General features: G+C 35.5%; 1 protein-coding gene across 1 annotated transcript in view; it reads left to right on the forward strand.

The window, feature by feature from the left end:
* TMEM135 (transmembrane protein 135) overlaps window positions 1-23,983 on the forward strand; it is a 332,704-nt gene that overhangs the window by 41,025 nt on the left and 267,696 nt on the right. The window contains exon 4 of the mRNA XM_037841001.1: window positions 8,770-8,803. Coding sequence (XP_037696929.1) covers window positions 8,770-8,803 — 34 coding nt within the window. The remainder of the gene's footprint in view (window positions 1-8,769; window positions 8,804-23,983) is intronic.

The following is a 23,983-nucleotide window of genomic DNA, read 5'->3' on the forward strand; positions in this document are numbered from 1 at the left end:
TTTGAATTGTTTCTTCCTTATTGTATGTAACGTATTTCTAGTTTCGTTTGAATTGTTTCCCCCGGAATTGTTTAATTTTCTTATCTTGTGTATTTTCCTGTAAATTTTTCAAATTAAGTCTAAAGGCTTGATTATATTCAGATTAAATCTTCTTGGTAAGAATACACTTTATAGATGATGCTGAGGCCATCAGGAGGTCCATAGCTTAGTGGTTCCATGCTTGAATACGTGAATTAAGATCATGATCACCGTATCTTTCCAATAAATCTGTTACTGATGGTGAATTAGATAAATTAATTTTCTGATAGTTTACAGTCTTTGCTTTGCTGGAATAAATCTCATTTGATCATCCCATTATTTTTTAGTATCTTTTTGGATTTTGATTACTGAAGCTTTATTTAGGATTTCTGCATTAATATTTGTGAGTTTGGCTTCTTGTTTGCATTTTTCTTTCCAATTAATTTCATGCACCTGTGTCTTTATATTTAAAGTTCATTTCTTGCAGGTAGCATATAGTTTGGTGTTTTGGTTTTTAAAATCTATTCTGCTAATTTTTGCCTTTTGATTAGCTATTTTAGGCCATTAACATTTGAAATATTTACTGATATGTCTAGGTTTTGTCTATCATTTTATTAATTTTTTTTCTGTTTTCTGTTTGTCTTTTATTCTCTGTTCCTTTTGCTTTCTTTTGCATTATTTGAAATTGTTTTATAATTCCATTTCAGTGTATTTTGTTTTTTGAATATCATTTCTTTTTATTGATGAATACTATTCCACTGTATGGTTATACCACATTTTGTTTATCCGTTCATCAGTTGATGAACATGTGGGTTGCTTTCATGTTTTGCTTAGTATGAATAATGCTGCTGTGAACATCCATGTTCAGGTTGTTATGTGAACATATTTTCAGTTCTTTTGTAGGATTGCTGGGTTGTAAACTCCATGTTTAACTTTTGAGGAACTGACATCAAACTGTTTCCCAATGTAGCTGCACCATTTTACATTCCCACCCACCAATATATGAGGGCTCCAATTTCTCTATATATCCTCCTCACTAACACTTGTCATTATCTGTCTTTTTGATTATAGCTATCCTAATAGGTATGAGGTAGTAGCCCATTGTGGTTTTGATTTGCATTTCCCTGATGGCTAAGAAGGTTGAACATCTTTTTGTGTCCTCATTGTCCATTTTTATATTTTCATGGAGAAATGTCTATTCAAATCCTTTGCCCATTTTTTAATCAGGTTGTCTTTTTATTGTTGAGTTTTCAGAGTTCTTTATATATTTTAGGTACTAAACCCTTATCAAACATGATTTGCAAATATTTTCTGTCATTCCATGGGTTTTCCTTTCACTTTCTTGATAGTGTGCTTTGCCACTCAAAATTTTTTCACTTTTATGAAGTCCAGTTTAGCTATTGTTTTCTTTGGTTGCTTGTGCTTTAGGTGTTGTATCTAAGGAACCATTATCTAATCCAAGGTCATGAAGATTTATTCCTCTGTTTTCTTTTAAGGGTTTATAGTTTTAGCTCTTACATTTAGGTCCTTGATCCATTTTGAGTTAAATTTGTATATGGTATGATGTATGGGTTCAGCTTCATTCTTTTGCATATGGACTGTTGTCCTAGCAGCATTTGTTAAAAAATGTATTCTTTCCCCCATTTAATTATCTTGGCACCATTGTAAAAAATCTATTGACCATAAATGTTTGGTTTATTTCTGGATTCTCAGTTCTTTTCCATTTGTCTATATGTCTGTCCTTATGCCAGTATCACACTGTCTTGATTACTGTAGCTTTGTAGTAAGTTTTGAAATCAGGAAGTATAAGTCCTCTAACTGTTCTTTTTCAAGATTGGTTTGACTATTCATTGCCCCTTGCATTTCCATATGAATTTTAGGGTCAGTTTGTCAATTTAAATACCAAATGGTTGAAGAAAGTTCTTCTTCAATGTATCTTTTTTGGTATAATTTTAAATGCTGCTTCTAAAACTACAATATACATCTTTAACTTTGCATCTTCTTAGCATTGATATTTTACCACTTCATGTAAAATGTCAGAATCTGTTTAGGTTCATCTTAGAGGCTGCTTACCACGGGATGTTTCATTTCCTTCCTCCCTCTTCCCATCCTTCCTTCCTTCTCTCCTTCCCTTCTTCCCGCCTTCCTTCCGTTTCTCCTGTTCCATAAATTGGATAACACATCCTTTCCTCACTGATATGTAATGCCTTGTTTAGTTTCCCAGCTACTGAAACAAATACCAAACAGTGGATTGGCTTATAGAACAGGAATTTATTGGCTCAAGGTATTGAATGTGGGAGAAATCCAAAATTGAGGCTTCAACTAGGTGATGTGTCTCTCTGAAGACGGGCTTTCTGGGGCTGGCTGCCAGCCACTCTTGGTCCTTGGCTTTTCTGTCACATGGAAATGTACATGGTGGTGTCTTCTTTCTCTTCCAGGTTCCCTTGACTTCCAGGTTTTGGCTGCTGCCTATAGCTTCTTTCTCTGTGGCCTTCTCTATAAGGCCTCCAGTAATAGGATTAAGACCCATTCTGATTCAGTTGGGCCACACCTTAATTGAAGTAACCTCATCAAAAGGTCCTATTTATTTACAGTGGGTTCATACCCACAGGAATGGATTAACATTAAGAACATGTTTTTCTGGGGTACTTAGCTCCAACCTATCATATGACCCTCCTAATATACTGATTTTTTAAAATATATTTGTGTGTGTGTGTTGAGCTTTCAGTTCCTTTCTGTTGCTGTATTAGTCTGTGCCTCAATTTTGCGTTCTTAGTTTAAAAAGAAACTTTTCTTTGAAGATCAAAGTTAGTTCAAATGCAAAAACACCAAAGTAAAATTGTATTATTGGTTTTAAAAAAGCAGTAATTTCCTAGAACATAAAGAGGAGTTTCCCAGAAATGAGGTTGTAATATGGGTTTTGGTTGCTAATTTATTTCCTTTTCATTTTCACTTTTTGATAGATGAGATTTCTTTTTTAATTTCCTGTTGTTATATATCCTTTAAGTGAATTTTTGCACTAGTATTTCATTCTTATACCCTAGTTCACAGAAAATTTGTAGGTGGTATAAATTATGATCTGTTCTAAATATTAACTGAAGTGTTTTTGTTGTTTTAAAGATCTAATTGAAATTTTAAGTTTTATTCAGCTTCTTTTTAAGTGATATCACATGGTTGCTGAAAAAAATTGATCCTTCCCTTGATTTGATTGTTATCTAGTTGAACTCTGTGTTACGTGTTGATTTAGTTCTATTGTTTATTAGGTGAAGCAGTTAACAATACTGGGAAATAGCTCTTTAGCTCTTTCTGTTGAGGAATGTATATGTGTATGCATATCAACCACAAATTCTGGTTGTGGTAAAATAATTATCTCTATGATAGTTTTTTAGTGTTATTCAGAATATACAGACTTTTTTTAAAAAAGTTAAGTTTTGTATATTTTTGGAGTTAACGTTTAAAACAGAGAAAAGCAAATCTTTTAGCATTCTCTCTTTAGAGGTTGCCTTATTGTATGCCTTATTTTAAGGAATACTGCTCTGCTTATCTGGAATTGTGCAAAAGTTAACTTAATGGTCTAGTTTGTGCTGAAAAAGTGTTTTTTTTACTTAACCAGAAATTTATATTGAGATTTTATTAAATATCACAATCCCTTAATGGATTATAATTAATTTGCAAAGGTTAAAGGTATTATATTTAAAAATTATTACATCTAGTGTCAACCATGAAGTGTATTAATGTTGTTTTTATTTTAAAGATAGGGAATTTATAATTATGTCTTTGATTCATGAAGAAAGCCAATATGCTGGTGGAGATAGCCATTATGCAGCTGGAAATGCGATGGGTAGTAGTTGGAAATATAAAATTGGAAGTTTTCTTTTTATAGTTGGTCATTGAAGCTATGAAAGTGGATTAGAATGGGAAAGCCCAGAGTAAGAAGAGATCTGAGGTTGGAAGTTGGGAAACAAAAACATTTAAGGAGCTAGTTTTCAACTAAAATGTGTACAGTTCAGTCTTTTTTCTTAAGTATCAGTAATAAATTAGGAAGAGTAGAAGAAACAGATTGTGGAGGATTAGTAGTGTTTTTTTTTTTTTTAATTAGTAATTAATGGTAGTCTAATTTTTAAACTCTAAAGCTTTATTTCACAGTGAGGTCTTTACTCTGGGATTATAAATTTAGTTCTCACTTGCATAATCAATTTTTCAAAAAACATTTGATGAGGTTAGAACATATAATATGGATATATGTGTGATGAATATGTAATTAGATAAAAGATACATAAATGAAGATCTATCTGTATCTGTAAGTATGTCTTCATCTGTATTGGCTTAACTTTCTTTACTCTGTACCTTTTTTGTCCCTCTTTCCATTTCATGCATGCATGCATCCGTCCCTCCCATTTCAGAATTAAGCCTGTTCTGCCAGCTAGTTCCTGACACCTAGTAAGAGGGCAGCTTACTCAGATCTTAATCACATCACTGCAGGGTTCTGAGAAAGCTTTGAAGTTGTTTCCAGGGTTGCTTAAAAAATTTGTGCTGCAAAGAACTGAGATCATAGTAAACTCAGCAGGAAGCATTGGTAACATCTAGTTTATCCCTAGGAGGGCTGTTAAGAACTAGTCTTCTCTTTCTTTTTCTAGGAAGTGCTTTGTTTGTGGTTCAGAAAGAGGTTGTTTTGTAGAATTACTATGGAATTTGTTTGATATTAGTATTAGTTTAGATAAATTGAAAACTGCAGTGTACTTAAGCATGAACATGGATTAAAATGTCAAAAATTGCATATTCATTGTAAGTATACTCATGAGTTGAGTTGTTAAATTGCATTGTTGCACTTATGAAACCCCTAAGCATATATTACTGAAACGAATGAACTGTGTACACTATGTGAATAAAAGAATATCATTAACTTGGTCCATAAACTTGGCATCTTCAAGTCTCAATGCTGTGTTATTTTCACAGGAAGAAAATTAAATTGCCTTGCAGTCTTCTGAAAAGTGTACTATGTATATTTACTATATATAATACAATATGATCATAGACTCTTGCTCTAGACTAGAAATTTATCTTGTTCATCCTGTACCATAAGGAAGTAATCCTATACCTTCTAACGGAGGAAAATCTATTATATCTTGAAAGACTTTCTGAGATGATTAAATAGCATCTTTTAGCAAACCATTGCAATGTTTAGGAGCTCTCACTTTGTTTTTCTTTCATATCTAACTTCTCCTTATTTGTAGAACATATAAATATTTTAGCATGGGTATTTTATATGTATATATAGAATATGTAAATATTTGTAATTAGAATAGTTAATACCATTCCTACTGTACTCCCTAGTGATCTTATTTACGAAATGTGTTACATGTAGCATCATTCAAAAACCAGGCTAAGACATGAAGTTTGAGGTTAGCTAAAGAATATATTCATTAAGGTTTCCAGTAAAAAAACATTGTTCAACTAATTAGATGTTATAATATTTTTGAAAGATAATTAATACTTGAAATTTTAGCAGGATACTAAGATACCTTTTAATCTACTAAAATATTACAGAAAATGGGATCATTGTAATGTTCTACCATAGGAAGAATGATACTGTGATTAAAGAGTTCCTAGACCAACAGTTCTTAATATTTTTTTAGCTAGTATCCCCTTAAGGTATGCACCCACTAAAATTTTCCATGTGAATTGAAGAGATTCACCCCCCCTGCTGCCCTCCCCCATCTTATCCATGGTTTAAAGAAATAAAGAAATACCCCAACTTGCTTTGAATTGCTTATTTACTCAACTTCACCAAACTTCTAATCTAGGGATTCTCAACAGAAAGGGAATATCTGTGTATCAGTATTGCATGTAAAGTTTTAAAAGTTATTTATTGTCTTCTTTGCCCTAGTCCCTCCTCTTTAGGCCTGTGCAGCCCACTGTTCTAATTGTCACCTCCCCTTCCCCCCAACACTGTTGTAGCAGTGTTTTAATATGTAATTTGCTTTCCAGAGAGGATTTATTAGTTAGGAAGGGAGTGGCCTGTTTTAGGCTAGATGTAGTCAAGTATTAAATAATAAAATGGCATCTCATTAACATGTCAGTTTCTTGTGACACTGGATATCATTAGAGAAGTGATAAATCACTGTTGTGATACTGTACAGCTACAGAATTAACATTGGAACATTGCACTAGGGAAACTGTACCAAAAAGAAATGGATCATGATCCAACATATGCCCTTCACAGATACTGGCGTTTCTTTCTTGAGGCTATTAGCTCTGGGTTGGAATTTGGATAAAGCTGGGTAGGAGGTGATCTTCCTCAGCTGAAATTCTCTTTTCCAGTTTTGTTTGGGCAGGATAAATTGAAATGAGAGCAGAACAGGGCATAATCTGATAACACTATTAGAACAGTAAGAGTATGTGAAAGCTCTGTTCACCTTCAAAGCACAGAAGCCCATTAGGGCACCATATTAAACATGTTAGTGAATTGCAGAATTTAAATTTACCTTAGTAGGGAAAAGATTTTCTTGTGTAGAAGCAGTGCAGTGCATTGAAAAGAACATGAAACCGGAGTCAGATGAAATGAGTTATAAATCCAGCTTGTCGTTTTGCTACATTTTTAAGGAAATTACTTAACTTCTCTGATTCTTGCTTTTCTGTAGAGCATGGATAAATAGTATCTGTCTTATAGAGAATGAAATCTGATTTAATAATATTGATTACACCTTGTAAACTTAAAGTTGATGCAAATGTTGGGTAATCTGATTACTTCTTTGCTAATTATTTGTAATCATTAAATGGTCTTATTTCTGGTGGCTGTCTTTGGTGATTATATATCAGTAATGTGCTCCTTTTTTTTTATAAGACTGAATTCCTATTAACGTCTTGATGATTAGGTTTTTTATGTCTAGTGATTGAACAATCATTTATTTAGCACCTCCTAGATCCAGGTATTAGGCATGCAAGTTTGTGGGGATCATAGGTAAACTAGATAATCTCTGCCTGTAGTCTATTATCCAATTGATATAGTCTGTTATCCAATTGATACCAATCTCTGCCTGTAGTCTGTTATCCAATTGATACAGTCTATTATCCAGTTGATACCAATGAATATTAGACACAGAATTAGGTTAGTGGAACAAATGTTTTTAAAAATAGCATCAGAAATTCACTTCCACTGAAAGTACAGACATTTTTATTTTAGAATTTTTAATTAAGACTATGATTAGCTTTTGGTAAAATTGAGAAGCATTTAACTTTTCTTTTTTCTGTTGTGTGATTCTTAGATGCTGATGTTACCGTAATTTCTCTTTATATAATTTTTCTAAAATAAATTATATTTGAACTTCTTTGATTTAGATGGTGAGGTTGATATAGATTAGTAAGAACAATTGCAATCCATATGTAGAAATCATAGAAAAGAAGACATAAAGGGATGCATCAGCCTACCAATATTTTTAAATTCTTTTTTGGAGAAGCTCTAGGATTCTATTATTCTGCTGAGGAGGGAGATTGGCTAGGGGTATGGCCGAGGACTGACTTTCTCCTTTCAACCAGACTAAGTCCAATATTATGGCTTATGTATTGGGGATAGATGTAAGATTAAAAAAAAAATATGTTTATAAAATGTAAGTTAGATAACTTGACCTGTCCTCTTATTTTAATGACAAAATGAGGAATTATCAGAGAATTAAAGTTAACTGGAACCCTGATTTCTTAACTTCTCTGCAGCACTGTTCAATTAAATCATACCGCCTCCATGTGGCTTTGGGAAAATTAAAATTTGTTTTAAACCATTTATAATAACAAACACTCAAGACTATAAATGATTGAGTCGGACATCAAGGTTTCATTGACAATATCAAGATCTAGAATGATATTTAAATAAAAGTGATTTGATTTTGGTACTTGTTTTATGAATAAATTATTTTTTTCTCTGAGAATGAAAAATGTTCATAATTGAAACCCAAATAAGTTTTTGTAATTTTCAGTGTTTACTTGAACTCTGCCCTTGAACACATTAAAGACCTTTTACCTAGAGAATAGGTTAGGCTTCATTCATTGTCTCATTTGTAGTTAATCTAGATAAAGTGAATAAGGGCAGAAAATTTTTCTTATGTTTGAGTTTCTACTTAGATTCTCATTCATTAATTTTGGTAGATATGCAATTTTTTCTGTCAAGTGAGAATTTATAGGACTTTTGTCTGTCCCTCCTTTGGAGTTAGATAATGTACTTAATGCTTGATTTGTCACTTAACAATGAAATTAAACCAAGATGATTTAGTATGATTTGTAATGGCATCTAGTGAAATGAACAATTTGATTGTGAGTGAAACAAAGAGAAAATGAGTTTGAGGGTGGAAGATAAACTTTTATTTAGTCAAAATTGTTCTGATCTGGACTTTCTGACATGATGAATTAGTTAGAATTCTTCATTACTGAATTTAGAATTCTCAAGCATAGACATAGATTAGTAACAAATTTTTCTACTCTCCCTAGTAACAAATAATAAGACAGTAGTAATTTTAAAATGCTTTTAATACCTCTTTTTAGAATTTTAATTAATGACCACTAACAGAATGACTCATGGAATCTGTTTAGATCGAAGTATCAGGACACTGAAAACTTAGTTCAACATAATCTACCCCCTTTTCTAAGATAGGAGTAGGTTTCTCAACTCCTGATAATTCTTTTGATAGATTCTAAAAAATGATTAAGTTAAATTGATGCTTAATCTTACTTTTATCTCTTTTTTTTAAAAATTATTTGCAGGCGAGGGCTGCTCACAATTTATATGGCCAACTTGGTAAGTATTTTTTTTTTTTTTAATTTGAGGTTTTTTCATATGCTTAGAAATTTTTTAAAATCCAATTTCCTTAAAAAAAAAAAAAGAAAGCATTTAAATTTGAGAGTGTTTTCTGTCTCTGTTTTAAAGGATAGAGTTAAATGTTTAAAAGAGCCTTGATACCATCTGGTTTGTTTCTGTCATGTAGGAATATTTACCTTATTTCGGGAGAAGAATAATTCACTGCCCCATATTCTTCATGATTCTTTTTTCTTAAAGTTTAGATCTTCATCTTTGATAAAGTATAGTTATCTTGAATTTCATTTTGTATTCTTTCTCTGTTGCTGTTTCCTATGGGAAAAATAATTTAAGGTTGAGCTTTTATGATGTATGGTCTTTCTGGACATGAAAACAGCATTATTTCTAGCCCAAAACACTGAGTACGTTTAATAAAATAATTAGCTAGGTTTCCAAATTACAGAAAGTTTACAGAAATGAAGTTAATGTTATCTAGTCTGTTATTCTTTAATTGTATAGTTTATATTGCTAAGTTCATATTTATAGGCAACATTAGAAAATTCAACCAAGAAAAGATATATAATTATTTACCTAAGTATAGGTTCTTAAATCTGTAACAAGGGAGGGTGGTTCAAAGTTATATTTAGCAACCCATTTAAACTATAAAATATTTAATTTTGTTCTGTACTTACCATGTGTCAGTTGCTATGTTAGATGCTGGTAAGCAAGATAGAGGCAACTTTTGTGCTCATGGACTTCCTGTCTAGTGGAGAAGTCACACCAGCAACAGTAATGTGTGAATAGGACTGGAAGATGAGTTACAGCATGCTATGGGAGCTGTAATAGTAGCACTGAACTGTTCTGGGTGGAATGGGGACCTGGGTCAGAGAAAAGTGGTTCTAACTTCTTTTTGAGTCATAGACTTCTTTGAAACTGTTTAAAAATTTGGACATTCTTCATGAAAACTGCTCAAATTTTCACACAGTATCAGGGGTTTCATACACCACTGATTAAGAATGCCTAGGTTATGCTATCAGGTAAGTTATTTTCAAACATTGCCCAAAACTGGCTGTTCTAGGGTCTTTTGATTGTAATGAGTGGAAATTTCAGGACATCAAGTGAGCAAAGACTAGTTAAAGGATTTTTCTTTTTTTGGTTTGAAAGAATTCTTAAAAAAATGTAAATTTTACGAGGTCAGAGCCTTTTTTGTTTTATTTGCTATCATATGAAGGATGCCTAAATGGAGCTGGCATATATTAAGTATTTGATAAATGTGTGTTGATTTAATAATAATTTTGCTGGGTATATAAGTCTAATTTGACAGTTGTTTTACGTCATCACATTGAAGATATTAATCCTCTATCTTTGTTCTCTGTATATACTTTTTGGAATCTGTTGTCAGACTGGTTTTCCTGTTTAGGTAATCTCTTTTTTTCTCAATTATTTTAAGATTTTTCTTTTGAAAAATTTGCATTTGGATGTTGAGTACACTAGGATATAGACTTATTTTAATTTTATTTGTATTGCTTAGGACTCAGTTTACTTCTTCAGTCTGAGGACTAATAGTTGTTCTACAATTAAATTCTCATCCATACTTTCTTTGAATATCTCTTCTTCCCAGTCTCTGGCAATTTTTCTCTTTCAGAATCTGAAATATGTCATACCACTGCCTTCTTACCTCCTTGGTGCCCACTGAGTAGTCAGTACGTGGTCTTATGTTGTTTCCCTTGTATGTGGTGAATTGCTTCTCTCTTGCTGCTTTCAGAAGTCTCTCCTTCTCTTCAGCATTTGACAATCCTATCATTATATGTCTCTGTATTAATTAGGGTTCTCTAGGGAAACAAAATCAACAAGAGATATCTGTAAATATAAGATTTTATAAAAGTATCTCACACAGCTGTCAGGATGCACGAGTCCAAATTCTGTAGGGCAGGCAGCAACCTGGCAACTCCGATGAGTTTGATGAACTCCTCAGGAAACACTTTGCTGGCTAGCTGAAGAAGTGCAAGTCCTCTTTCTCTCTTCCTTAAAAGTCTTCAACTGATTGGATTAAATCCAGATGATTGAATTCTCTCATTGTGCAAGATATGCCCTTCGGTGATGTAATCAGTCACAGGTGTAGTCAGTTGACTGATGATTTAGTAAACTAGACTTCTGGTTTATTAACCAGCCACAGATGTCCTTGCAGTAATGGTTAACGGTTAGGACAGTGCTTGCTTGACCAGACACCTGGACACTATCACCTGGTGAAGTTCACACATAATCCTAACCATCACAGTCTCAGTAGGTTTATTTGGATTTATTCTTTTTTGGAGTTCTTTGGACATCTTTAATTTGTATATTTATAATGTTTAGAAGGATTGGAAAGTTTTCTGCAACAATTCCTTTGAATACTCTTCCTAGCCCTTTACTCTTCCCCTTCTGGAACACCAGTGATTCTTATATTTGTGCACTTTATAGTGTCCGTCATTTCCCTGAGATCCATTTCAAATTTTTCAATTTTTTCAACATTTGTTATTTTGTGCTTTCACTTTGCATCACCCTGTCTTTGAGGTTGCTAATTCATTCCTCCACTTCTAATCTGGTGTTATGTGTTTCAAGAATATTTTTGATTTGAGCAATAGTATCTTTTGTTTCCATAAGATCCGTTTTTTTAAAAATTTACTCTTGTAAATTCTTCTCTATGCTCTTTAGGATCTTCTTTATGTCTTTTATATCCTGAGCTATAATTTTGATATTTATCTGTATTTCTTTGATTAATTGCTCCAAATTTTGTGTCTCTTCCGGCTTTTTGTTTGTTTGGCTTGTCCATATCTTCTCTATCCTTCAAGTGCTTCATAATTTTATGCTGGCTTGATAGGGTTATTTTCAGAAGTGCAGAATTAATTGAGCTTTTGTATATAATTTTGTTTGTTGGTGTGCAGTTTTCCAATCCCACCAGCAGGTGGCACTCTTGAGGCACAGGTTGCTGGAGTGCAGTTTCCCTAATGTACCAGCAGGTGGCTCTCTCAAGTGCGGTGGGTGGGATACAAACCAGGTGGGGAACCGTCAGTGCACCTGATCACCGTTTGCTCCGGGGGATCCCTGTCCTGGGGCTGCAGTGTGGCCCAAGCTGGTAGGCAGGGAGCCTGATCAAGGGCACGCTGCAGGTGGTATGTGGACCCTGCCTGCCAGTGGTTCTCTGCCTGCCCTGTGCCTGTGAGTCTCTGGGGTATGGGAGGGGCTCCCAATCGCAGGTATTCCACCTCTGTTTCCTACTTCTCACCGTTGCACCCGCCCCTGCCCCCTTCCATTTGGGGAGAGCGGTCATCGCCTGCTGGGTTCCCTCATGGGAGCTCCTCACTGTCTGGCTGTGGAGGATCACCTCCCAGCAAACTGTCAAGGTAAGTGGATGGGAGTTGTGAGCCGTTGCTCACTCCCTTGCCTGGCCATGGTTTGCTGCTACCTGCCTGGGGTGGGGGCATTCTGGATGGGGAACACACTCACCATGTCCCTGCATCCTCTGTCTCTCCTCCATTTTTGTCAGGTGTCCCCTCCACGTATTGTGGGGGGACCCCCAGTGGCTGGTCCTGCCCTGGAACTGCTGTCCCTGGTGTCCTCCAGCTCTTTTCTAGTTACTCTGATGGAGGAGAAGCCTGTTCCGCCTTACCTACTCCACCATCTCAGCATTTGGTTTTTAATTTGAACATGTAATTTGATTAAAACATCTGTATTTGATTTTTCAAACATAAGGCTTGAAAATGTTGATTTGTATGTTTTCTTGTAAGGTCACTTCAATTTAATTAAATTCAGCAGGTATTTATTATATATTAGCTCTGCTGGGTATATGAGTATAAAAATGGAATACAAAACAGATTGCAAACTAGTTGGAGAAATTTGATAAACAAACCTGAAATAAATAAAATGAAAGTATTAAATTCAACAGACAATTATAAACACTGTTCCTCACTCAAATTGCTCCCCTAAGTTTTCTGTATGCCACAGATGACATCAGCCATCCATCCAGTCACTCAGGGCAGAAATTTATGGGTTTTAGTTATTTTCTTCTCCTTATACTCCTAGACTAATCCATCAGAAAATCTTATTTTACTTTGAAAATATATTCAGGATCTTACAGTGTCTCACTACCTTAAAACTTTTGTCTTTTCCTGAGTTATCTTAATTGCGTAACTAGTCTGCATTTTGCACTCCTGTCTTTCTGTAATCAGCCTTCCCCACATTAGATTCATTAGAAATGCAAACTAGGACACGTCCTTTACTTAAAACTGACAAAACCCCTCTTTTCCCATGCAACCCAAATAAAATTCAAATGCCTTACTTTGGTTTGAAAGGTTCTTATGATATCCTCTATGTCTCTGACCTCAAATCCTTTTACTCTTTCTTCTCATTACACTGGCTTCCTCCTGTCTATTCACTATTCCAAGCTTATTATTTCTTCACAGCCTTAGCGCTTGCCTTTTTTTTTTTTTTTAAATCTTTTGTCTGGATTTTTCTTGACTAATACCTCTCCTCATTTAGTTCTCAACCCAAACTCATCTCTAGGAAATTCCTTATTATTGTAGGTAAAGTAGCTTCTCCCACTTCTCTATAAATTATAATCTTATTTTCTCTTTATGTAGCACTTAAAAGCACAGAAACTTGCTTATTTTTTGTTTGTTCGGTTGTCTTTCTTCCCTTACCATGTATAAGCAATTTAAAGGCAAGGAGTCTGGCTTGTTGGTTGACATATCCTCTGCACCCACAAACAATGCTTAACATATAATATATGTCCAATAAATAATTATTGAAAAAATGTAGCTGGGGAGCAAATATCAAAAATAGCAAAGATGAGAGAGAAGGCTCAGGCTCTTTCTTTTCTAACTTGGTAAATATAATGCCTATTCTGTTGTTTTTTTTTTTTTTTTTTCCCCCTTTCATTAGCCCCAAATCCCAAGACTTATAAACCAATCAAATGACTTTTTTTAATAGGAGGGTTAACAAAAGAGTAAGTGAACCTGACCTCAGCCAAGTTCCTGAGCTAGGAGACCCTTCTTTGGAAATTTCCTTAGAATTACCAGAATTAGGGATGAAATTCCCTTCTGTGTTCTTACTTTGATTCTTTTAGCCACATTGAGAAATCTAAGTTTCTGGTATTTAATATTATATTATCAATGTTGAATGCTTACCTTTGCTTTGAGGAGGATGACATTATTTGCTAACGAGAATAGGTTCCTTAAAATTGCCATGGCTCATATGGTCAGAAAGGCAGACATAGAGTTAGATTTTTCCAGAGACTGTACAGCCAAGCTTGTGAGCATGACAAATGCTCCAGTAGGGGAATTATTAGAGGCCATTAGATAATTCCCTTAAGATTGAATTTTAACATTCAAAATCTAATGGAGTTTGTCCTGTGGGTTTTAGGAACTGTTTTGGTCCGGTGAACCCTGTTTTCCTTTCAGTTTCTTCTTATGGCAATGGGAATGTTTGTCCTATGAATGTACCTCCTTTGTATATTGGAAGCACATAACTTGTTCTAAGTTTCATAGGTCCACAGTTAGAGGGAAATTATGCCTTAGAACAAACCATGCCTGTAACTGATTTGATGGGATTTTGTACTTAACTATTGTTACTGAAATGGGTTAAGTTTTTGTGATATTGTGATGGGATTAATGTATTTTGTATATGGAAAGATCATGTCATTTTGGGGTCCAGGGGGTGGAATGTGCCGCTTTGAATGTATTATGTCCCCCAAAACACCATTATCTTTGATGTAATCTTGTGTGGGCAGACATATCAGTGTTGATTTGATTGTAATTCTTTGAGTGTTTCTGTGGAGATGTGCCCCACCCAACTGTAGGTGATGACTCTGATTGGATAATTTCCATGGAGGTGTTACCCCACCCATTCAGGGTGGGTTTAAATTAAATCACTGAAGCCATATAAATGAGTTGACAAACAGAAGGAACTCAGTGCACCTGAGAGTGATATTTTGAAGAGGAGCTACAGCCAAGAGGGACACTTTGAAGAACGCACAGGAACTGGGAGAAGAGCTTCAGCTTACAGAGACATTTTGGAGACTGCCTTTGAAAGCAGGCTTTTGATCCAGAGAAGCTAAGAGAGGACAAATGCCCCAAAAGCAACTGACAGTGATGTTTTGGAGAGAAGCTGAAGCCTAGAGAGGAATGTTCTGGGAGAAAGCCATTTTGAAACTAGAACTCCAGAGTAGATGCCAGCCACGTGCCTTCCCAGCTAACAGAGGTTTTCTGGACACCATTGACCATTCTCCAGTGAAGGTACCTGATTGTTGGTGTGTTACCTTGGACATTTTATGGCCTTAAAACTGTAACTGTGTAACCAAATAAACCCCCTTTTATAAAAGCCAGTCCATCTCTGGTGTTTTGCATTATGGCAGCATTAGCAGAGTAGAATACCCAGGAATCAATCAGTCTCTCTCTCTGTCTGTCTCCGTGTTCCTGGCCCTCTCCGTCCTCTCTTCCTGTCTCTCCTCACCCCCCTTCTGGTTTTCTCTTTCTCTAAAATTTCCCAAGTAATTCTAATGGATCTTTGCTAGCTGCTGTTTGAGAATCACTATGAAACCTTATTTGGAAAGAAAGTGAGTCAATTTAGTGGCCATTAAGATGGAAGCAGTTGATGTTAAAAGAGATCCCATTGGTACTTCTTCTAGGGAACATTATTGATAGGTTTAAGACCCGTTAATACTTAAAAGTAAACTGTGAAGTAGCATTCTGTGTCCTTTCCAAAGCAGAACATTCTATTTACCTTGTCCTGTTTTTTCTGTTTGTATATTTCTTAAATAACCAATGATTGTATAGGGTGGAGATGATGGATTTTATTTAAATCTATTTCATTTATTATTTTTAAACACGAAGTGTTGTTAGTACATGGCAATACTCTCATCACTAGGGTGAATAAGATACCTCTTATTTTCTTTTATTGGATGACTTAATGCTGTATTTTCAAGATATGTCCAAGTTGTTCTGTTTATTTTGACTGTGTTTTCAAGATATATCCACGTTGTTCTATTTACTTTGAACTTGACATGTTTCAATACCTATCAGTGTTGCTTAATATACTTCGGTTCATTGCTTCTGACTGCTGTGTGTGTGCCTAAATAGCCATCCCTTACATATATTTTATGGCAGCTTTGTTACACTATAATTCACATACCATTATATTCCCTTTTAAAGTGTACAATCCAGTGGTTATTAGTATAGTCACAGAGCTGTGCGAACATTACTGTCTAATGTTAGAACATTTCATCCTCTACATTTTACTTATCCATTCTCCCTGCAGTGGATATTCAGATTACTTCCAGTTCTTCAAAATCGCAAGCAGTGCTGTAATGGATATCTCTGTATATGAATATTTTGTGAATTTCTTTGGGTATGCATGGATAAAGGGTGAGAAGGTCAATTTTTAGATCACCTACTTTCTGGTAAAAGGTCAGAGTTGTTTGGAATGTGAGAAAACATCATTATTCTAGTAGTTCATTTCTGGGTAGATTTATTGTTTCTTTCGGGAGAATTTTGTCCTATGCTCCTTTGTTTTTTTCCAGGCAGGAAAGGTTTATTCACGTAGTAGCATGTTGAGGGTTGGAAGGAAAGGTGTCATCAGCTTGGCGGGGGTCTGAAGTAAAACTTCAGCCCCCTATGCTTTTTTTTTGAATAATTTGATATTTCATCGAAGGAATTTTAGGGTTGGAGGTTCAACTTTGAAACTGGTAGGGACTCTGCTGTAAATGACTTGAAGGATCACTACAGGGTCAATTAGACCAAGGGAAAAAGGGTATAATTTCTCTTTGGGCATGGATTATTACCATTGCTTATCTTTATATACATTTGCTTTCTGTTTGCATGATAATATGATATAATATAATACAATATTCTATACTAAAAAGAGATGAAAATCATTAAAATTAAATATAAAAGTAGATGTGAAGGAGCAGAATTTTACAAAAGAATAAGAATAAGAGAGACAAAGGAAGGCAGTGATCAGAAGACAGGAAAATACACAAATACAGCCCTTACAGAAAGCACTTGGCCTTCATTGACACCTCTTTTGGGGAAGGCTTCTCATTACTGCTGACTGAAAGTGGGAGTTTGGCTTCCCAGGGTGTCTCTGTTGACACTCCTAGGACTTGGGGGGCCTTCTTACTAGCTGGTGGGCATGAATGTCCTGGCTCTCTACTTGTCCTTCTCTGACATTACCCCACTGGGGGTGTTAGGATGCCTTGTTATAGTCTCATCTGTGTGGAAGTCTAGGTTTTCCATTTGGCCTTTGGTGGTAGGCATGGGGCCACAGTGTTTTTCTCTGGTGTTTGGCTGGAGTAAAATGATTATTGCTAAAAGTTTTGTGTCTTGAGAGGCTGCCTCTTTCCTGGTCCTTTGGCAAGACTGAACAAGCTTTTATCTGCACCTGTTGGTGTTTTCGGGTTGCTAGCTTCTTTAGCTTCAAAATTGGGATACATGAGGCAAAAAAAACCCCTAGGGAATTCACCAATATGTCATTCCTTGGTTTCCAAGTTCCCTAGATGGTCTGCCTTCTTCTTTCCACCTTTCATTCTTTTCATGTTTGTTTTATATATAATGTCCAGGGGTTTTAGTTGTAATTTTAGTGAGGGGAGTAGGGAAAAATGCATCTATGCTGTCTTCCCAGAAGTGGAAATCCTTCTCCACATTAAAGTTTATAAGGATATTGAGCAGCTCACAGTCAGAAATAATTATGCACTCAAGAAAAGAAGGCACTAAGAGGAAGGACTGGCAGAAACAACAGACAACAGAAACAGACCTGCAGAGACTTCATGTATTGGATTTATCAGAAAATGTTATAAAAATGAATGCGTTTATTATGTTTAAAGTCAAAGATGACTTCTGATTCAAGCTATATTGGAGTAAAAGGAAATTGATTTATTATCCTACCTGAAATAACAGTTTTCAAGACATTTGCACATAAAGCAAGGAAGGGCAATGATCCCCAAGAGATGGGAAACTAGTGAGATGTTTTCTATGATTGCCATGGCTTACTGCCTTGTGAGCATTTCCAGGCTGTGGCGCAGGGTTGTAGAACTGAGGCAGAGTCCAGTTGTATCCCAGAGTTGAGGAGACATAGCTGAAGTCTGAGGAGGCAAGGTAGCTAGAGTAGGAGAGAAGAGAGCTATTCAGAGAGCTCTAGATCTACAAAAAGTCCCAAATGAGCTACCAACTGAGTGCCTATCAGTGGATGCATGTGAGGAAACTATGTGAGCCCAGGGAAAGAACCACCCAAATGGATTAGAGAAGAAGTCCTCTGAGCTCACACAGGGTTAGGTATAGTTTCTTTTCTCACCAGAGAGAGTGGAAAACCTCATAATTCATGGGGCATTGGGTAGAGCACTCAGTGTGGGGCAAACTTAGCTGCAGAATAAACACTCCTCTGGCCCCAGCTAAAAAATAATCCATTAAAAACAAGACATGTAAGAATGAAACTGTTTTCTAATAACTGTATCCCAAAACAATTACAAAGAATACAAATGGGAATACAAAAATACCAATGACTTAACAAGATAATATTCACAGTGTCTGGCATTCAGTAAAAATTATCAGGCATGCAAAGAAGAAAAGAAAATATGACCCATAATTATGAGAAAAATCAACCATTTAAAACTGACTCAAATGATACCAATGATCAAATTAGTAGATAGGGACACCCAAGTGGTAATTATTACTCTATTCCATGTACTCAAGAAGCCAAGGGAAAGATTGACCATGTTAAGCAGAGACATGGAAGACATAACAAAGACTCAATTTAAACTTGTAGAGGTTAAAATTATAATGTCTAAGATGACAAATACATAAGAGGTGATTAATGACAGATTAGACATTGCAGGGGAAAAGATTCATGATATTGAAGACATAGCGTTAGAAACTGTCCTAAATAATATATATATAGAAAAAAATATGAACAGACTATCACTGATCTAATGGGACAGTTGAATTGGTACAATATAATACAAGTCCCTGAAGGAGAGACGAGAGTGAGAGGCCTGGAAAAAATATTTGAAGAAATAATGGCTGAAAATTTCCCCAAATGCTCAGTGAATCCCACACATAAGAAACATGAAGGAGACTAATCATATCATAATCAGATTACTTAAGACCAGTGATAAAGAGAAGATTTTAAAAGCAGCCAAGAAAAAGAAACATTTGAACAGAGGAACAAAGATTATGGTTACAGCAAATTTCTCTTTGGAAACAATATAAGCCAGAGGACAGTTAAGCAATGTCATTCAAGAACTGAAAGAAAAAACGAGCAAACAAACATGTCAATTTAGGATTCTGTACCCAACAATATATCTTAGAAAACAAAGGATAAGTAAAGACTTTCTCAGATGTATGAAAGCTGAAAGAATTCAGCACCAGTTGATCAGTACTATAAGAAATATTAAAGCAAGTTTGTTAGGCAGATAGTTTTCCGGAAAATGATGCCAGGAAAATCTAGGTCTGCACAAGGTAATGAAGAGTACAGGAAATGGTAACTAGATGTGTAAATATATAAGATACTTTTCTTTTTCTTTAAAGTATAATTGATTCATTAAGCAAAAATTGTAACAATTTAATACGTAGAGATAGTTTTATAAATGTATATGTTATGAAGTGTATAACAATGACATACAGGCCAGGAGGAGAGAACTGGAAGTGTAAATGTAAGGTTTTTATACAATATGTGACATGGTATAGTAAGTCTTACAAACCTCAATTCAGCCACTAAAATAACCCAACAAACAGTGATAGCCAATAAGCCAATAAGTGAAATTAAATTGTAAGAGATTAAATTATTCAAAAGAATATAGGAAAAGAATAAAAAGAGAATAAAGAATATATGTGATAAAAAGAAAATAAAGAGCAGGATGGTAGACTTAAACCCAGCCATATTAATAATCACATTAAATATAACTTATCTAAACATCCCAGTTAAAAGCAGAGATTGCCAGGATGGATGAAAAAACAATACCCAACTATATGCAACCTAAAAGAAAATCACTTTAATAGTAAAAGGATGAATAAGATAAAAGTTATGACCTGTGGGGCATTGTCCCACTATAGAAGTATAGCTGGCTGTGGTAGCATAGAAGTTCCCCATGGGAGGGAAGTCCTCTGTGGTATTAGTTTTGATTATATACCATTTATGTAAAAGGGTACAGATAGTTTTACAACTCACAAGATTGATGAAGTACGATTAGTGGAATGGTTAAGAACATGGGCTTTGGAGTCAGATGGATTTTAATTTGAATCCTGGCTTAGCATTTACTAGATTTATGACTACAATTACAAGCCTCAGTTTCCTATCTATCAAGTGGGAATATTAGTACTTCATTTTTTGCTGTTTTTATGAAGGTTAAATTAACATGGTCCTCAAGGAATAAGAGGTTATCAAACCCAGCATTTCTTTTTTTTTATTTTTGCCTTTTATGTTTTTACATTTTTTATTGTGAAATATAACATATATACAGAAAAGTGATAACTTTCAAAGTACAAATTAACAAGTAGTTAGAGCGCAGATTTCAGAGAATGTTACGGGTTAGAGTTCCACAATTTCAGTTATTTTCTTATTGTGAATTATATATACAGAATGGTGGTAAGTTTCAAAGTGTGATTTAACAAGTAGTTATAGAGTAAATTTTGAAGCATGTTGTATGTTACAGTTCCACCATGTCAGGTAATTCCTTCTAGCTATTCTAGTACCCTAGAAATTGAACAAAATATTATTTATATAAAGATTCAGTTTTTATAATCCTTTGTTAATTATATGTTTTCAGTTGCTACCCCTCTCTCTCATTTGATCACTGTCTCAGTCTTCAGGGATATCTGGGCAGTGACTGTCCTAACTTGTTCATATTGACAAGAGGTGTTGACATTATGGGGGAGGAGGATGCACCTGGTTGATGTTCTTGGAGAGCCTCTTGCCTCTGGATTTTGGGACTTAACTGACATAAGAACACTCTGGGGGATTTAAGTTTCTGAAAAGTAAACTTGGTGAGTGAAACTTTTAAAGACTGTCAGATAAGAACCTAGGTATTCTTTAGTATTTTTGGAACTACTGTTGGTTAGGGCTTGGCATACTGTGGGCTTTTGGAATACCTAGCTGGAGCTTGCATAAGGATAACCTCCAGGATAGCCTCTTGACTCTATTTGAAATCACTTAGCCACTGAAATCTTTTGTTACCCCCTCCCCCTTTTGGTCAAAAAGGCATTCCCAATCTCTTGATGCCAGGGCCAGGTTCATTCCGGGGAGTCATGTCCCACATCACCAGGGAGATTCACTCCCCTGGGAGTCATGTCCCACATAGGGGGTAGGGTAATGAATTTCTTTGCAGAGTTGGGCTTAGTGGGAGAAAGGCCACATCAGAGCAACAAAAGAGGTTTTCTGGAGGTGACTCCTAGGCATAATTATAGGTGGGCTTAGCCTCCCCTTTACAGCCATAAGTTTCATTAGAGCAAGCCTCAACATCAAGGGCTTGACTTATTAAGTAGGGAGTTCCTAATTTCACATAGCTTATGTATAGTCTATCCAAGATAAACAATCAGTGTCTTACATTGTGTTCACTTAATTGTACAATCGTCATCACTCTCAATTTTAAACAATTATCATAACCCAAAATACCGCAAAGCTGTTATCAGCCTCTAATTATTTATACCTAGTATTAGTGTGTTACTTGTAAAGTATTGCTATTAAACATAGTCCATAGTATGCAGTAGGTAGTTTTTCCCATATGCTACTCTGTTGTTAACTCTTTGTACCAGGGTTATACTTTAGGAGTATATCAGGTAAGCACTTAATTTATATTTGTAGTGCTAATCTTTGGGACACGTACCTTTAAACAACCCCTTTCAATGAAGTTTGCCTTCATTGTGGCTCTGATATTTATAATCCCATTAACGAATTGTTATCACACCCGTCCATTCCCATACCCTTAAGTTCAACCTCATTAACAGGTCTGTACATATTAGGTAATCATTCCCCCTTCTCTGGCTTTTGTCCATTCCTGAGTCCCCTGTAGTCTACAAGATAAGACCCTAATTTTACATTATTCAGGGAGATCATATTAGTGATAACATACAATATCTCTCCTTTTGTGTTCTGACTTATTTCACTCAGCATCATGTCTTCAAGATTCATCCATGTTGTCACATGTTTCAGAACTTCATTCCTTCTTACTGCTGCATAGTACACCATTGTATGTATGTACCACAGTATAGTTGAAGGACACTTGGATTGTTTCCATCTTTTGGCAATCACAAATAATGCTGCTATGAACATTGTTGTGCAAATGTCTGTTCATGTCACTGTTTTCAGATTTTCTGGGTATATACTGAGTAGTGGAATTGCCAGGTTGTAAGGTAACTTGATATTTAGTTTTCTGAGGAACCGCCAAAGTGTCTTCCACAGTGGCTGTTCCATTATACATTCCCACCAGCAGTGGATAAGAGTTCCGGTTTCTCCACATCCTCTCCAGCATTTGTAGTTTCTGTTTGTTTAATGGCAGTCATTCTTACTGATGTGAGAGAATATTTCATTCTGGTACAATTTGCTTTTCCCTAATAGCTAATGAAGATGAACATTTTTTCATGTGTTTTTTTAGCCATTTGTATTTCCACTTCTGAAAAATGTCTTTTCGTATCTGTTCTGGTTTGCTAATGCTGCCATCATGCAAAACACCAGAAATGGATTGGCTTTTACAAAGGGGGTTTATATGGTTACACAGTTACAGTCTTAAGGCCATAAAGTGTCCAAAGTAAGGCAACAGTGATTGGGTACCTTCACTGGAGGATGGCCAATGGCGTATGGGAAACCTCTGTTAGTTGGGAAGGCACGTGGCTGGTGTCTGCTCTGGAGTTGTGGTTTCAAAATGGCTTTCTCCCATGACGTTTCTCTCTAGATGTCTGCTTGCTCCTGGGTTGGGTTCTCCAAAATGTCTCTGTAAGCTGCAGGTCCTTCAAAATGTCACTCAGTTGCTCTGCTCTTTCTGTTTGTCAGCTCATTTATATGGCTCCAGTGATTTAATTCAGACCTGCCCTGAATGGGTGGGGTAACATCTCCATGGAAATTACCCAATCAAAGTCATCACCCAGTTGGGTGGGTTATATCTCCATGGAAACATCCAATCAAAAGGCTCCAACCCAGTCCCCACAAGACTGCATCAAAGATAATGGCGTTTTGGGGGACATAATACATCAAAACTGGCACATTATCTTTTGCCCATTTTATAATTGGACAGTTTTTACTGTTGTTGAGTCATAGGATTTCTTTATATGCTGAATATCAGTCTCTTATCAGATATATAGTTTCCAAATATTTTTTCCCATTGAGTTGGATGCCTCTTCACCTTTTTGAGAAAGTCCCCTGAAGTACAGAAGCTTTCGATTTTGAGGAGTTACCATTTATCTATTTCTTCTTTCATTGCTTGTGCTTTGGATGTAGGGTCTAAGCAGCTACCTCCTGTTACTAGATCTTGATGTTTCCCTATATTATCTCCTAGCAGTTTCGTGATACTGTCTCTTAAATTGAGGTCTTTGATTCACTTTGAGTTAATTTTTGTATAGGATGTGTGGTAGGGGTCCTCTTTTATTCTTTTGGATATGGCTATCCAGTTCTCCCAGCCCCATTTGTTGAAGAGCCTTTTCTGTCCCACTTCAGTGGATTTGGGGGCCTTGTCAAAAAATCAGTTGACCATAGATCTGGGAGTTTCTTTCAGAACTTTGGATTCAATTCCATTGATCAATATGTCTATCTTTCTGCCAATACTGTGCTGTTTTGACCACTGTGGTATTATAGTAGGCTTTAAAGTCTGTGGAAGTGTAAGTCCTCCCACTTTGTTCCTCTTTTTTAGAATGCTTTTGGCAATTTGAGGCCCCTTTCCCTTCCGAATAAATTTGATAACTGGCTTTTCCGAGTCTGTAAAGTAGTTGTTGGAATTTTGGTTGGAATTGCATTGAATCTGTTTGATGATGAGTTTGGGTAGAATTGCCATCTTAACAACTTTTAGCCTTCCTGTCCATGAACACAATATATCTTTCCACCTATTAAGGTTCTCTTTGATTTGTTTAGTAACGTTTTGTAATTTTCTGTGTAGAGGTCTTTTGCATCTTTGGTTAAGTTTATTCCTAGTTATTTGGATTTTGTTAGTTGCCATTGTGAATGGAATGT

Source organism: Choloepus didactylus, chromosome 6 (assembly GCF_015220235.1).
Source record: "Choloepus didactylus isolate mChoDid1 chromosome 6, mChoDid1.pri, whole genome shotgun sequence".
NCBI classification, from domain to species: Eukaryota; Metazoa; Chordata; class Mammalia; order Pilosa; family Megalonychidae; genus Choloepus; species Choloepus didactylus.